Below are 17,089 nucleotides of genomic sequence, written 5' to 3'. Positions count from 1 at the left end.
ATATAGATTATGTTACTCTCTTTACGCTTATTGCACATTTACGTTGAAGAAGGTTAGAATCAGAGTTGGACAGCCTTGTCTTAAATTACAGTGTTATGTAAATATTCAAAAACATTTCACCTTCTGATGCCTCAATTAATGTAATTTTATTGGTATCTGTTTTTATTTTGAAACTAACCAGTAGCTGCTGTATTTCCCACCCTAGGCTTATACTTGAGTCAATACATTTTCCCAGTTATTGTGGTAAAATTAGGTGCCTCGGTTTATATTCGGGTTGGCTTATACTCGAGTATATACAGTATTCCTTTTTAAAAATCAGAGTTCAGGTCCAGGATAAATCAGCTTGGTTTCTCTGGGCCAATGTTTGGAATATATTTTCTATAGTATTTACAGAAAGTATACTATTTCAATCAATGGTCCATCTGAACGCTGCAGCTGATACTGAGTTATTTTCCTCCTCAAACCCTTCACTGGTTCGTGTCCTACCTGTAAACGGCTCGCCCGGCTTCCACCTCCATCCAGTCCAGAGCAAAGTCGATCTGCCTCACAAAAGACGACATGCGCTTCACCACCGTGTGAGCCACCCCCAAGACAACGGTGGGCTGCTCCCGCATGATCCTGTAAGGCAAGGCATGAGCATTAGGAAGAGCGTATCGAACCACCAAAACTGTACAATTTAAGGTCCATCTGCTCCAAAATCCTTTTGCTAGAGCTGTGCAGGGTTCTCTCTTCCAAAATATCCAATTCTCACCAAAGGGTAAAATTGGCAGACCCAGATCTACTAGTCGATCTCTATCTAGATATATAAAAGTCAAAGTATGTATGTCTGCTTGCCCCACAAAGGCTAGGCGAAGTGGCCGTCGGTGATGTCACTGGGAAAGGCTAGGTGAAGTGGTTTTGGGAAAAAAGGGGACATGTGTATAGGGGAAGGGAAGAAAGAGCCACCAAAGGAGCCTGCACACTATTACCTGAGTATCACCATGGAGACATTGTGAGGTAGGCATTTTCAGAGGTGGAGAAAGGAGAAAGTAGGCCTTCTAAGAGTTGGGGAAGGGAGAAGGCAGGTCTTCACAGAGCAGGAAGAGAAAGTAGGCCTTCTAAGAGTTGGGGAAAGGAGAAAGCAGGCCTTTGAAGAGCTGGAAGAGAAAGTAGGCCTTCTAAGAGTTGGGGAAAGGAGAAAGCAGACCTTTGCAGAGCTGGAAGAGAAAGTAGGCCTTCTAAGAGTTGGAGAAGAAATAAAATAGGCCTTCTAAGAGTTGGGGAAGGGAGAAGGCAGGCCTTCGCAGACCTGGAAGAGAAAGTAGGCCTTCTAAGAGTTGGGGAAGGGAGAAAGCAGGGCTTCTCAGAGTTGTATGAGAAAGTAGTCCTTCTAAAAGTTGGGGAAGGGAGAAAGCTAGCCTTCACAGACCTGGAAGAGAAAGTGTGCCTTCTAAGAGTTGGGGAAGGGAGAAAGCAGGGCTTCTCAGAGTTGTATGAGAAAGTAGTCCTTCTAAAAGTTGGGGAAGGGAGAAAGCTAGCCTTCACAGACCTGGAAGAGAAAGTGTGCCTTCTAAGAGTTGGGGAAGGGAGAAAGCAGGCCTTCACAGAGCTGTATGAGAAAGTATTCCTTCTAAGAGTTGGGAAGGGAGAAAACAGGTTTTCTCAGAGCTGGACGAGAAAGCAGGCCTTCTAAGAGCTGGAAAATGATGAAAATGGGCCTTCTAAGAGTTGAAGAAGGGAGAAAGGCCTTCTAAGAGTTGGAGAAGGGAGAAAGTAGGCCTAAGAGTTGGAGAAGGGAGAAAGTAGGCCTTCTAAGAGTTGGGAAAGGGAGAAAGCAGGTTTTCTCAGAGCTGGACGAGAATGTAGGCCTTCTAAGACCCGGAAAATGATGAAAATAGGCCTTCTAAGAGTTGAAGAAGGGAGAAAGTAGGCCTTCTAAGATTTGGGAAAGGGAGAAAGAAGGCCTTCTCAGAGCTGGCCTTCTAAGATGGCAGGGGATTGGATACAGATTAATGGGGAGGCATGAGCAAAGGACTCAATTGCTGGTTCCTCTGAAGATTCCTGGGAGACGCAATGGAGCAAATGTCTCCATGATAGACCACTGAGACCCAGAAAAGCTGGTACAGAAGGGACAGCTTCTAACCATAGCATGATCTTGCTTTTCTAACCGCAATAACGCACCACAAGATTTCTGGTTGCCTTCCGCCCACCCGAGTGACGGCTTAATTAGACACTGGAGTCACAAAGCCCACTCTTGGCTCCAAATAAGAGTGCAAGTACCCTGCATTTTACACATCACATCCGGGAAAAAGGTATAATCAGCCAGTATCTGCCCCTATATTTAAACCTGGCTGTTAAAAGACATGTCAGGGGCGGCACGTCGGTGAAATTTGGTGCCTGTGCTGGCCCTACAGCTGGGCTGGAGGAAATTTCTGGCCTTGTTCAACACCTCTGTGTCTTTCTGTTAGTGAGCACAATGACGAAAAACCATTTTCGGTTCGGTTTTCGTCTCCTCCTCCCCCATTTTGTTTTCCAAGAAATTCCCAAAATTGGGAGAGGGGTGTCGTTTTCGTTCTAGTAAGATCCAGCCCATTGCTGTCAATGAGGAAATTGAAAGATTCTCATTTCTCTGTCATTTTTAGGCCTATCGGAATGAAACTTGCCTCACTTGTAGGAGACTTTTACAACTGCAAGCCTGCAAAGTTTCAGAACACTTCACCAATCCACTGATTTTTTATTCATGTTTGAAGAAGTTCTTATAGCCTTGGATTTGGATTCAAGCTCATGTTTGGATTCTTGTTTTTCTGGATCGATGCCTGTGTTTGGATTCTTGTTTTTCTGGACTGATGCTCGTGTTTGGATTTTTCTTTTTCTGGATTGATGCTCGTGTTTGGATTCTTTTTCTGGATCGATGCCCGTGTCTGGATTCTTGTTTTTCTGGATCGATGCCCTTGTTTGGATTCTTGTTTTTCTGGACTGATGCTCGTGTTTGGATTCCTGTTTTTCTAGATTGATGGCCATGTTTGGATTCTTGTTTTTCTGGATCGATGCCCTTGTTTGGATTCTTGTTTTTCTGGATTTGATGCACGTCTTTGTATTCTTGTTTTTCTGGATTGGGTGGCCATGTTTGGATTCTTGTTTTTCTGGATTGATGCCCATTTAGATTCTTGTTTTTCTGGATTGATGCTCGTCTTTGTATTCTTGTGTTTATGGATACATGCCCTTGTTTGGATTCTTGTTTTTCTGGATTTATGCTCGTGTTTGGATTCTTGTTTTGGATTCTTGCCTTTGAAGTGTTTTACTCCTCACCAGCTTGATTGGGTTTATTATTTATTGACTACCTTTTTGGATTACCTGTCGGAGTTTGCCTTTCTTATCCCGTAAGGTGATTTTCCCTTTTTATATGTACTTCCTTCAATAAACTGTTTTATTACTGCTTTTGGAGTCCTGGTTGGTGCTGAGGGCAAGGTGAACTCTGGCTGAGGAGCAACACCATATCGCCACACTGAATCATGCACACCCCGATTGTCTTCTCTTTTTCTGTAAACATTTCCTGTGTTCCCAATTTCCACCCTTTCTTCTTTCTCCCTCCCTTCTCTTCGAGTCAGTCTGATCTCTCTTGACCTCTCACACTCTTCACCTTCACTAACGTCTTATCTATTTCACATTCCATTCACTCACTTTTGATCCTTTTCGCTCCCTCCTCTTTTAACTCATGCTTGAATCCACTCTTCTCAGATAAATTCACTTTACGTCTTCCTGGACCCAACACTTGGAAGGTAACCATAAAATCCATCTGTCCCTCAACGACACCCTTGATCTAGGCTAACTGACCTCTGAAAGTCAACCCAAGTCAACAAGGAGGAGGGGTCTCACTCGTAAAAGTGTGACTTAGTGATGGCCAGGAAGCTGCAGTCGCGGTTGGCCTTGATGGTGAACATAAGGGGCTCCCCAGTCAAGGCGGCCAGCTGGCCCACGAGCTCTCCCGGGTGGGTGATGAACAGGCAGGTCTCCTCCTCGGAGTCAATCTTCCGCTGGTAGACGTGGAGCATCCCCGAGATGATAAAGCGGATGTTGACATCCTGGAAAAGGAGAGGCAAGGGAACATATTTACAACCGTGGCATCTCTACATTGGAACGAAAGCAAGATTTCATATAGTGTAGAGATAGATAGGAGCCCCCAGTGGCGCAGCGGGTGAACCCGCTGAGCTGCTGAACTTGCTGACCATAAATTTATTTATTTATTTGCAGTATTTATATTCCGTCCTTCTCACCCCGCAGGGGACTCAGGGCTGATTACAATGTACATATACATGGCAAACATTCAATGCCATAGACACACAACAGATATAGACAGGCACACAGAGGATTTCATGAGGGTGTTCTAGCCACCAGGGGAGCTGTCACTTCACCGTCCATTTGTGACACTGATGAAGTACTTCCTCATTCTTTGCAGGCTTGCTGGAGATTTTTATGGCATCGTAAATTAGCCTCCTCGCCTAAATGGTACCTAAATTTCCTACTTGACAGACGCAACTGTCTTTCGGGCTGCAAAGGTCGAAAGCAAGCTACACAAATTGGTGGGAAGCTCACTCTGACCCGGGCTGGCTTCGAACTCATGACCTTTTGGTCAGTAGTGATCTTAATGCAGCTGACTCCCAGCCAGCTGTGCCACAGTCCCGGAATGAGGTGAGCTCCCGCTGTTGGCTCCAGCTTCTGCCAACCTAGCAGTTCACAAATATGCAAATGTGAGTAGATCAATAGGTACCGCTTTGGCGGGAAGGTAACAGTGCTCCATGCGGTCATGCTGGCCACATGACCTTGGAGGCGTCAACGGACAACACCAGCCCCATATAATAATAATAATAATAAACTTTATTTATACCCCGCCACCATCTCCCCAATGGGGACTCGGAGCGGCTTACATGGGGCCAAACCATATGCATATGCAATAGTCTGGAACACTCTTCCACACAAAGGAAGATGCTCACCTGGTCGCCTTGCCTTGACACCACCGTCCCAGCCGTCACCTGGTGCAAAGTGACTTTTCCATTTAGCAGAAGGGGGTCCTAAGCAGAGGAGTAAAGGAAAACATAAACAGCCACTGAGAGGCTAAATGGGGACATATATTTGCCTAGTATTGTGTCCCATGCCCCACCTCCACTAGCCTTGCGAGAGGAAAACAATCCCTTGTGTTTCCCTTTGCTCCAAACCCTGTGTCTCACTCACATCCAGCTTCATCAGAGTCAAGAGATCCTTCTTGGCCGCTTCGAAGATGGCGTCGACGTGCTTATTGGCCGAGGGCTCCTGGACGGAGAGGTTGTCCTGCATGTAATGGAAGACAGCCGAGGGCATCTCCGTTACGGTCACCGTCTTCTTCAAGATGGACTTGCAAGAAGGAAAAAAACACAACAACATTAGGTCATTCTCCTTGCTTGCCTTAGTCAACCAACAAGCATTTACTTATTTTTAGTCATTTACCCAGCAACTTGAGCGAGGAAAGCCATAGGAAGCTAGTCTGGCTAGTAATAATAATAATAATAAACTGGATTGTTGTAGGTTTTTTCGGGCTATATGGCTATGTTCTAGAGGCATTTCTCCTGACGTTTCGCCTGCATCTATGGCAAGCATCCTCAGAGGTAGTGAGGTCTGTTGGAATTAGGACAATGGGTTTATATATCTGTGGAATGGCTGGGGTGGGGCAAGGAGCTCTTCCCTGCTGGAGCTAGGTGTGAATGTTTCAACTGACCACCTTGATTAACATTTGATGGCCTGGCAGTGCCTGGGGCAATCTTTTGTTGAGAGGTGATTAGATGTGCCTGGTTGTTTCCTCTCTGTTGTTTTGCTGTTGTGATTTTAGAGTTTTTTAATACTGGTAGCCAGATTTTGTTCATTTTCATGGTTTCCTCCTTTCTGTTGAAATTGTCCATATGCTTTTGGATGTCAATGGCTTCTCTATGGTGTCTGACATGGTGGTTGTGAGAGTGGTCCAGCATTTCTGTGTCCAGGTTGGTTCATCAGGTGCTCTGCTAGGGCTGACTTCTCTGGTTGAAGTAGTCTGCAGTGTCTTTCATGTTCCTTGATTCGTGTTTGGGCGCTGCATTTGGTGGTCCCTAGGTTTGGTGGTTACCATATGAAGCCATGGAAAAGAAGAACTCAACAGCTTCCTGGACCATCTTAACAGCATCCACCCAAACATCCAATTCACCATGGAAAAAGAAAATGGAGGAAGACGACCTTTTCTAGATGTCCTAGTCATCCCTATGATTGCCATAGATGCAGGCGAAACGTCAGGAGAAAATGCCTCTAGAACATGGCCATATAACCTGAAAAAAACTACAACAACCCAGTGATTCCAGCCATGGAAGTCTTCGACAATACAATAATAATAAACTTTATTTATACCCCGCCACGGAGAAATAAAGCCATCAGAAAGGAGAACCAGGAACTGCTGTGCTGACATGACCCAAATTCTCAGTTACGCACAAAACATCTGCTTGAGAATGGGTCTACCTTGCATGTAGCTGGACTCGAAAGCACCTCAGCAGAGGAGGAGGTGGAAGCGACCCTGGCTCTCTCGTACGCCATGTCCAAGTCGGCTTTAGCCCCGGCCAGAGTTCCTGTAGAGACAGAAGGTCATTTGTATTCCCTAGTATGCAACAATAGTTTGGTTGTACCTTAGTGTCATGTGTGAATAGGAATATGTAAAAACAATATTAGGGTTTGGTTAGTTCTCCTTAAAAATGCTACAAAATCTGCTACAAAACAGGAGCTTTTTTGTTGAGTTCCAGGGCCAGAGAAGCAGGTGGCGAACACAGAAGAACAGCCTCAGGGGAGCATGCTTCCTCCATCTATGTTTCACATTGTTTCCTTTATCTCAGCCATATTGTTTTTATGATGGTGTTATGACTGTGTTGATTTTAATTGTGTCTGTTTTTATTTGTAATTTTTGGACTTGTCCCTTTGTAAGCCACACCGAGTCCCCTTGGAGAGATGGTTAGTGGGGTATAAAAATAAAGCTATTATTATTATTATTATTATTATTATTATTATTATCATTATTTGAGTTCACAGCAAACAAGATCACTCTGCTGGCTGTTGTATTGGATCAGACACTTCCCAAGTGTCTAGGACGGTGTGATGTATCGGCGAATAATGCATGCAGATCCCATTAAGGTGGCCTTTTGCAGCTGGCAGATGGTAATTTTGGCAGCACTGATTGTGTTTAAGTACAGGCCAAGGTCTTTAGGCACTGCACCCAGTGTGCTGATCACGACTGGGACCACCTTGACTGGCTTGTGCCAGAGTCTTTGCAGTTTGATCTTTAAATCCTCATATCGTGTCAGCTTTTCCAGTTGTTTTTCTTCAATCCTGCTGTTACCTAGGATTGCAACATCGACAATCCATACTTTGGGTTGTTGTATGTTTTTTCGGGCTATATGGCCATGTTCTAAAGGCATTCTCTACTGACGTTTCGCCTGCACCTACGGCAAGCATCCTCTGAGGATGTTTGCCATAGATGCAAGCGAAACGTCAGGAGAGTATGCCTCTAGAACATGGCTATATAGCCCGAAAAAACCTACAACAACTCAGTGATTCCGGCCATGAAAGCCTTTGACAACCCATACTTTGTTTTTTATTTATTTATTTATTTATTTATTTATTTATTTATTATTTCCCCAAATGATCAACCACTGCCAGAAGGGACATAATGTATATTGTTGTTGCTGTTGTTGTTGTTGTTATCTTGAGGTGGCATTTATTACCGTACACATTTTCTCTCCTCATCCACCATTCCTTTCCATCCAATAGGTTTTTCTCACCGGACATATCAGCGTATCCAGAAGAAGAGGTCAAAGATGAACTTCTCCGGAGTGGAGTTTCCGACCCAGGCGATCTTCCTGTATCTGAGACCAGAAACACAAGGACTAATCCACAAACCAAGGGCTTTTTAGGGTTGCTTTGTAGACAGAACACAGCTTATACAAAGTCCTTCTATATATGTTTACAAGGAACTGGTATGATGAAGCGTATGGCCTCTGATATTGGGAGTTATATCAGAGGGTAGCCAGAACAACCAAGGCAAATATGCTATGTCTCAAAAGCAAAATGGTGGCCTTCCCCTAAATCCAGGATCATTTGGTAGATGCTGGCTTGATGTTTACAGCTGATACTATGCAAACCAGACTTGTCCCCAAAAATCAGGTCTAGCAAAGCTGACTCCTTACCAGGATCTGACAGAGTCCCTTGTTTCTCAAGCTTCTCCGTCCGGTCCTCTTCCGATAGATTGGACAGTTGTCGCTTCACCACTTTATTGGTGTTCCCACCGGATGTGACGCTTGCAACGGACACCAGCGGGATGGCCTGGCTCTCCTGGCAAGAAGCAGAAAGGAAGGAAATAGATGGGATTCCAATTGGGAAGCCCTATTCCCCAGCAGTGACCTTGTCGGAATTAGATACAGGTGAAGTTCACCCTGAGAGGTCCATCAACTGTAAGCCTCACTTACAGAACTGAAGAGCTCAGTGGTCAAGCCCAGGTAGTTGTGCAGAGCGAGGAAGGTCACTCTTTGAAGTCTCACCATGATGATCTACGGAGGGAAGGAACCAAGTTGGAGTTCAGAAGATCATGAATGTTTTGGTTTCTCCCCAAGGGGTAAGGAACCACCTATGTTTAATGAAATTGTACCCCGCCTCAAGCTGCAAGAAGTGGGTATTATTATTATTATTATTATTAATAATAATAATAATAATAGTTATATTATTATTATCATCATCATCATCATCATCATGATTACGAACTGGACAAGAATCAGGAAGGAAATTCTGTAGAAAAATCCACACCCATCTCACCTGCACGACTCTCACAAGCGTTTCAGGATATTTCTGGAAGACATCGTGAAATGCATTGGCCGGGAGCCTGAGGATCGTGGAAGGCATTCCTGCTCGCGCAGAGACGGTCTTGTATGGCGCTGGGTGACCCTTATGACCGGAAACGGAGGGGAAATGGGTTTCACACAAAACATTCAAGCCCTTTGATTCTTCCATAGAACAGCCTTGTTTGCTTGTTGTATCTGGCAACTGTATGTCTTTGCAATTCAATAACAGGATTAATTGCATTTCTGCATCCCATCTATCTATCTATCCATCTATCTATGGAGATATATGAATATTTGTTTGTCTCTTTGTACCACTACGGCTGTTGCTATGTGAAGTGGCCTTCTGTGATGTCCCATCGGGACTGTGGCGCAGCTGGCTGGGCATTAAGATCACTACTGACCAAAAGGTCATGAGTTCAAAGCCAGCCCGGGTTGGAGTGAGCTTCCGACCAATCTGTGTAGCTTGTTGTCGACCTTTGCAACCCGAAAGACAGTTGCATCCGTCAAGTAGGAAATTTAGGTACCGCTTATGCGGGGAGGCAAATTTAACTAAATTTACGACACCATAAAAATCTCCAGCAAGCATGCAAAGAATGAGGAAGTACTTAATCAGTGTCAAAATAGACGGTGAAGTGACAGCTCCCCTGGTGGCTAGAATCCCCTCATGAAAAAGGTGGAATGTTAAATAGCCTCTGAGTGTCTGTCTAGATATGTTGTGCGTCTATGGCATTGAATGTTTGCCATTTATTTTATTTTATTTATCGTGTCATCCGCAACCAGAACATTGTATTACATTTCTAACAGAACAAAACAAACAGATAAAAAAACCCACAAATTTTGCAAACTTGGTAGCTGATTAAATGTCCTTTGACCAGTATCTGGCCACTTGGAGTTTGCCATGTATATGTACATTGTAATCCACCCTGAGTCCCCTGCGGGGTGAGAAGGGCGGAATATAAATACTGTACATAAATAATATAAATAAAAGTCACCGGGAAAGAAAGGTGACAAGTGTTATGAGGGGAAGGGAGGAGGGAAAGAGCCACAAATAGAGCTGCCTTGCCATGGAGACATTGTGAGGTAGGTCCTCTCAGAGCTGGAGAAGGAAGAAAGGAAAGAAGGGAAGAGGAAAAGAAAGGAAAGGAGAAGGAAGGAAGGAAGGAAGGAAAAGATAAGTGAGAGGGGAGAAAGGAAAGATAATAAGAATGGAAAGGAGAAGTAAAGAAGGAAGGAAGGAAGGAAGAGAAAAAGGAGGGAAGGAAAAGAAAGGAAAGGGAAAAAGATATGGGGAGGGAAAGAGCAAGAAAGGATGAAAGCCCGGGGGGGGGGGGGGGTGGCGGCTTGCACAGCGGGTTAAACTGGCAGCTACTGAAAATTTTGTTGACCGGAAGGTTGGCAGTTTGAGCTGCAGGTTGGGGTGAGCTCCCACCATCAGCCCTAGCTTCTGCTCACCTAGCAGTTCAAAAAAAGCTATGTTAGTAGATAAATAGGTACCGCTTAGGCAGGGAGGTAAAAGGCACCCCTGAAAACATGCTGGCAAAATTAAATCTGGAAGGCATCTATGGACAACAGCCTCCTTGGTGTGAAAAATGGAACAAGAGCACCTCCCCATGGTCAAGTCGAGCACAGCCTGCAGATGCTGGGGATGAAAAGGGGGATGATTTGTCTCTGTCTATGTACTGTCTGTGTTTGTTGTTAATTGTGTAATGGCACTGAATGTTTGCTACATATGTATTCTGTAATCTACTCTGAGTCCCCCCAGGGAGATAAGAGTGGAAAATAAATATATTATTATTATTATTATTATTATTATTATTATTATTTTACTGACACAAAAGTATGTTACAACAAACGAGATCTATAGGCTGGATTTTGTATCAAAAAATCACAAGTCGAACACTTCCCAAGTGTCTAGGACTTTGTGATGTATTTCCAAATGATGTGGGGAGATCCAAGTAAGGTGGCCTTTATTATTATTATTATTATCATCATCATCATTATTATTATTAGAAACACAACAAATTGAATCCACAGCAGACAAGATTATTATTATTATTATTATTATTATTATCATTATTATATCATGTTAAAAGCATCTCATCCCGTGCTGTCCAACTGCTGGATGTCACTTTTTAATTTTCCAAATTGTTTTTGAGACCTCAACCAGATCCGATAGATGGGCTCACCGTGATGACATCCAGAATGCTGAGGAGGCTATGGACGCTGTCTCCCGCCAAGACCTCTTTCACCACTACTTCCGTACCATCCTAGGGGAATTAAAATATATATATATATTTAATAAGGGGGATAAGACAACTCCATTTTGCCTGTATCCACCTTCCCCAGTTTGGAATCACTGAGTCGGAAGAGATTCCCATGGTCATCAAGTCTTGCCATGCAGGGAGAAAACATTTTAAACACCCTTCTGCATGAAACAAAGTTTGCGTGCCACCCAGAAGCACTATCTCAGCTCCCCGTGTGAGCCATCCTTACACTCTCTTGGATGCAAACTTCCAGCTTTCCATCCTGCACCACGTAGATGCTGTTGTCTAGCTGCCCCGGGCGGAAGATGTACTCTCCTTCATGCAGTTGCACAAAGACCATGTGCTTGCAGAGCTCCAGGAAAAGGGGCTTCTCAAAGTGGCCAAGGACCCTGCCAAGGGGAAAAAAGAGACTCCGGTTAAAGAAATGAAGTGTGCAAGACGCCTTGAAGTTACTTGGCAGGCATAATCCAGAATATCCAATACTAAGTTAAGGTAAAGGTTTTCCCCCGACATGAAGTCCAGTCGTGCCCAACTCTGGGGGTTGGTGCTCATCTCCATTTCTAAGCCGAAGAGCCGGCATTGTCCATAGACACCTCTAAGGTCATGTGGCCACTGGCATGACTGCATGGAGCACAGTTACCTTCCTGCAGAAGCGGTATCTATTGATCTACTCATATTTGTATGTTTCTGAATTGCTTGGTTGGCAGAAGCTGGGGCTTATAGCAGGAGCTCACCCTGCTCTTCAGATTCAAACTGGCGACTTTTCAGTCAGCAAGTTCAGCAGTTCAGTGGTTTAACCCACTGCGCCACCGGGGGCTCCTTATATCCAATACTTCTACTATTATATTATATTATTCTGATTTCTGTTGTTATTGTTGTTGTTATTATTTGTATCTGCTTTTTCACTCCAAAAGAGACTCAAGCTTTCTCCATCCTCAATGGGACATTCTTTCAAATATGTAAACATGGCTACCACCCACCACCAACTGACACTCTGAAGCCAGAGTGAAGAGGGGGAGCCAGGAAGACAGATTTCCACCATGTCTCCTGGGTCATCGGCTGGGAGCCCCTCCCCGCAGCAACAATACTACATCTGCCTGCCACCTCAGGAGGAGAAAGAGGAAATCCAAGCCAGCTAAGAGGAGGAAGGGGGCTGATGAAGAGACTTTAAAAACACCTGTCTCCTGGCTGTTGCTTACTAAATCTGCCTCCCACCTCAGAAGGAGAAGGAGGAAATCCTGCTGCTACTCTCCCCCTCACAAACCAGCTAAGAGGAGGAAGGGGACTGAGGAAGAGACTTTAAAAACACCTGTCTCCTGGCTGTTGCTTACTACATCTGCCTGCCACCTCAGAAGGAGAAGGAGGAAATCCTGCTGCTACTCTCCCCCTCCCAAGCCAGCTAAGAGGAGAACGGGGGCTGAGGAAGAGTCTTTAAAAACACTTATCTCCTGGCTGTTGCTTACTACATCTGCCTGCCACCTCAGAAGGAGGAAATCCTGCTGCTACTCTCCCCACCCCACCCCCAACAAACCAGCTAAGGGGAGGAAGGGGACTGAGGAAGAGTCTTTAAAAACATCTGTCTCCTGGCTGTTGCTTATTATTTCTGTTGTGGTTTTAGATTGTATTTAATGTTTTTATGTGCATTTTCATATTATGTATATTAATTGTTGTCCATAAACCGCCTTGAGTCGCCAAAAGGCTGAGAAAGGTGGTATACAAATACAGTAAGTAAATAAATAAATACCCACTTTACCTTCTCTTCCAACCAACCCTTCCCAATATCCTAAACCGTTATTTGGAGCCTTCTTGAAAAGACTAGGTGTATGCAGAATAAAATTCTGCAGGGGATCCCTCTCAGCTCAAATTGGGGAGAATTCAATGTGCAGAGGTAGTCTTCCTTGCAAGCAAGCAATGCCCTGCCTGTGAAGCTCCCAATGGGGCTCATCTACCCACTGCCGGTAATAGGAAGAGCCAGCTAAATGGCCCAACCTGTCTAATGTCATTTTCCCCCCACATCAAGACGAGTCCTACTTTTCTGCAGAATGAAGAGGAAGGTCACTCTCTCTCTCTCTCTCTCTCTCCATCCATCCATCCATTCAATTATCTATCTATCCATCTATCCATCCATCCTTCCATCCTTCTATCTATCCATCCATCCATCCATCCATCCATCCATCCATCCATCCATCCTTCTATCTATCTATCTATCTATCTATCTATCTATCTATCTATCCATCCATCCATCCATCCATCCATCCATCCATCCAATTGTCTATCCATCCAATTATCTATCTATCTATCTATCTATCTATCTATCTATCTATCTATCTATCCATCTATCCATCCATCCATCCATCCATCCTTCTATCTATCTATCTATCTATCTATCTATCTATCTATCCATCCATCCATCCATCCATCCAATTGTCTATCCATCCAATTATCTATCTATCTATCTATCTATCTATCCATCTAGCCATCCATCCATCCATCCATCCATCCATCCATCCTTCTATCTATCTATCTATCTATCTATCTATCCATCCATCCATCCATCCATCCATCCATCCATCCATCCAATTGTCTATCCATCCAATTATCCATCCATTCATCCATTCATCCATTCATCCATTCATCCATCCATCCATCCATCCATCCATCCATCTTTCTCTCTCTCCATCCATCCATCCATCCATCCAATTATCTATCCATCCAATAATATATCAATCTTTCTTTCTTTCTATCTTTTTTCTATCTGTCTGTCTGTCTGTCTGTCTGTCCGTCCATCCATCCAATTATCTATCCATCCAATTATCGATCGATCGATCGATCGATCGATCTATCTATCTATCTATCTATCTATCTATCTATCTATCTAATAAAAGTGAAAATATGTTTGTTTGTATGTGTGGTGGTGAATGGGTTTGTATATATCTACGTGGGCCCTTTCCACAATGGCTCCCCTATCCAGAGAGTCCAGTGTCTCCCACCAACAACAGATCGAGACCAAACTTGGCACTGGAGGGGTTGGGGGGAGGGTTTGACCCTGGATTTTGGGAGTTATAGTTTACCCATGTCCAAAGAGTGAACTCAACCAATAATGGATCTGAACCAAACTTGGCACACATACCCAAGATGATCAAATTTAAGTACTGTCAGGGCCTAGGGAAGATTGACCTTGGATTCTGGGATTTATAGTTCACCCATATACAGAGAGTACTGTCAACCCAACTGACGATAGATCTGGACCAAACTTGGCACAGAGACCCAACGTGAGTACTGGCAATGCTTGGGAAAAATTGACACATGATGTCAGGAGTTGTAGTTCACCCAAGACCAAACAGCAATGATGGATCTGGACCAAACTTAGCATACATACCCAACATGGCCAATTTTGAATATTGGCAGGGTTTAGAAGTAAGTGACCTTGGGTGCTGGGAGGTCCAGAGAGTAATGTGAAAGCAACGAATGATGGATCTGGACCAAATTTGACACACAGACCCACCATGGCCAACTTTAACTATGTGTGGTTTGGGAACAATGACAGATGATGTTGGGACTTGTAGTTTAGCTATATTCTTATACATTTTCTGATTGGTCCATTCTTGAAATCCAAAAGCCATCAATGAATAAGTCTGGTGTTTATCCTGACAGAAGACCTAACCCAGGTATTGCTGGGTACCAAAACTAGTCTCGTAATAAAAACTATCTCCGCGTCTGAACACACCTGACGTTTTTGAGCATGTAAAGGACTTCGGAGGGCAAGTGGGAGTTCTTCACGTCGAACTCCGTGAGGTCGGCCTCAAGCAGAGAGGGAGGGGGCTCCTTGGGCTGCAATGTGGGGGACTCCTTCTTGAAGCGCAGGATTCTGCAAGGAAAAAAGTGAAAATACGTGTGTGTGCACTTTCAGAGACAAGCTCCTGCCTACACAACTTCCACCAGCCAGGAGACACCAATGGCCCTCCCACCAATGACATTGCAGGTCATAATGAGGGCCATGAACATGCCCAAGAGCCCTGCCAATGTCCTCCACAAACACCACACTGCCCACCACCCAAGTCAAGGCTTTCATACAGGGATGATTCCAGCCTAGATTTTTGATGTTTCCTCCACCACAGGCATCCCAGTGTTTCTGACTCTCTCCACTGGTGTGGAATTTGCATGGCGCTCCCTCCAATGACATTGCAGGTCATAGTGAGCGCCATGAACATGTCCAAGAGCCCTGCCAATGTCCTCCACAAACTCCATAACCCCCACCACCCAAGTGAAGGCTTTCATACAGGGACAATTTCACCCTAGATTTTCTGTTTTTCCTCCACCACAGGCATCCCAGTGTTCCTTTCTCTCTCCATTGGTGTGGAATTTGCATGGCTCCACCCACTGGTTCTCCCATAACCCTTTCCTATTATTTTCTACGGCACACAGCAAACAGAGGAACTGATCAGTAACTGAACATACTAGAGAGGTCTGGGGAGAATTCACCATGATTTATAGGATTTCTAGGTCCTGAGATGTATAGTTGACCTGCAATCCAAGATCATTCTGAAGTCCACCAACAATGGACCTGGAACTAACCTGACACACAGAACTCCCATGACCAGCAAAAAATACTGGAGGTCTTTGAAGGGATTTAGAGGAGTTGTAGTTCACCTACATCCAGAGTGCAATATGAACCCAAACAAGGATGGATCTGGACCAAACTTGGCATGGATATCCAATATGCCCACATCTGAATACTGGTGGGTTTTGAGAGGAATTGGCCTGGACATTTTGGAGTGGCTCTCATTTATTTTTCTTTACACACATTTTCCCTCCATACCTTTTTGCCAAGGACAAGACTTTGGCTCTCTTCCGCATCCGCTGCCGAGGGACTGTGTTTCCAACCAGGGAGTTTGGGAGAGTCGTGACCTAGAAAGATGTAACGTTTCCTCAAGACAGGGATCCGATCTCGGAGCGAAGCAACCAAAACATGCATAAGCCTGGACTTACTAAATCAGGTCTACAAAGCGACTCCATTCTTGTGGACTAACCAAGCCCTAGAACTCTGACGATCCAATGGTGAGATATTCTCTTGTATTTGGATTTCTGCAAATCTGACATTACAATCTACTGGTATTTCAATATACCTATTTTGACTACATTTTAATCCTTGGCATGATGCATATTAATATACATATTTTGTGATTATGTGCTTTAACTTATGAATTTTGTGGTATGTATGTCTTAATTGTGCTGTGCCTTGAATCGTCAAGAGAGGCAAGTAACAAGTAAAACGTTGGGTTGCTGTGAGTTTTCCAGGCTGCCTGGCTGTATTTCAGAAGCATTCTCTCCTGACATTTTGCCCACATCTATGGCAGGCATCCTCAGAGGTTGTGAGGTCCCTTGGAAACTAGGCAAGTGAGGTTTATATACCTGTGGAATGATGTCCAGGTTGGGAGAAAGAACTCTTGTCTATTGGATGCAAGTGGGAATGTTGCAATTAATCACCCTAATTAACACTGAATGGCCTTGCAGCTCCAAAGCCTGGTTGTTTCTTGCCTAGGGGGATCCTTGGTTGATGTCCCTGATTGTTTCCAGTCTGGTATTCCCCTGTTTTCTGAATGTTGTTCATTTACTGTCATGATTTCAGTGTTTTTTTAAAATACTGGAAGCCAGGTTTTGTTCATTTTCATGGTTTCCTCATTTCTAATGAAATTGTCCACATGCTTCTTGTGGATTTCAGTGGCTTATCTGTGTAGTCTGACATGGTGGTTGTTAGTAAATAAAGAGCAACACTAAACAAAAAAACAAAAAAACAAGGGAATTCCAGACAGGAAATAATCAGGGCCCACTAACACCTACCAACAAAGGATTCCCCCAGGCTTTGAAGCTGCAAAGCCATTTAATGCTAATGAAGGTGGCCAATTACATTATTCGCACTTGCCTCAGGCAGACAAGAGTTCTTTCTCCCACCCTGGACATTATTACACG

At 44.2% G+C, this 17,089-nt stretch overlaps 1 protein-coding gene across 2 annotated transcripts in view; it reads right to left on the bottom strand.

Moving 5' to 3' along the window:
* PNPLA7 (patatin like phospholipase domain containing 7) overlaps positions 1 to 17,089 on the bottom strand; it is an 88,004-nt gene that overhangs the window by 63,678 nt on the left and 7,237 nt on the right. For both annotated transcript variants that reach the window (XM_060757436.2, XM_060757437.2), the window contains exons 5-17: positions 15,939 to 16,027; positions 14,847 to 14,987; positions 11,349 to 11,508; positions 11,042 to 11,122; positions 8,830 to 8,958; positions 8,487 to 8,567; positions 8,208 to 8,352; positions 7,803 to 7,886; positions 6,493 to 6,599; positions 5,209 to 5,367; positions 4,971 to 5,048; positions 3,856 to 4,061; positions 487 to 618 (exon numbers count right to left, since the gene is read on the bottom strand). In XM_060757436.2, coding sequence (XP_060613419.2) covers positions 487 to 618; positions 3,856 to 4,061; positions 4,971 to 5,048; positions 5,209 to 5,367; positions 6,493 to 6,599; positions 7,803 to 7,886; positions 8,208 to 8,352; positions 8,487 to 8,567; positions 8,830 to 8,958; positions 11,042 to 11,122; positions 11,349 to 11,508; positions 14,847 to 14,987; positions 15,939 to 16,027 — 1,592 coding nt within the window. The remainder of the gene's footprint in view (positions 1 to 486; positions 619 to 3,855; positions 4,062 to 4,970; positions 5,049 to 5,208; positions 5,368 to 6,492; positions 6,600 to 7,802; positions 7,887 to 8,207; positions 8,353 to 8,486; positions 8,568 to 8,829; positions 8,959 to 11,041; positions 11,123 to 11,348; positions 11,509 to 14,846; positions 14,988 to 15,938; positions 16,028 to 17,089) is intronic.

The sequence above is a fragment of the Anolis sagrei genome, chromosome 11 (assembly GCF_037176765.1).
Source record: "Anolis sagrei isolate rAnoSag1 chromosome 11, rAnoSag1.mat, whole genome shotgun sequence".
Classification (NCBI taxonomy): Eukaryota; Metazoa; Chordata; class Lepidosauria; order Squamata; family Dactyloidae; genus Anolis; species Anolis sagrei.
This window is presented reverse-complemented; position numbering and strand designations above follow the sequence as displayed.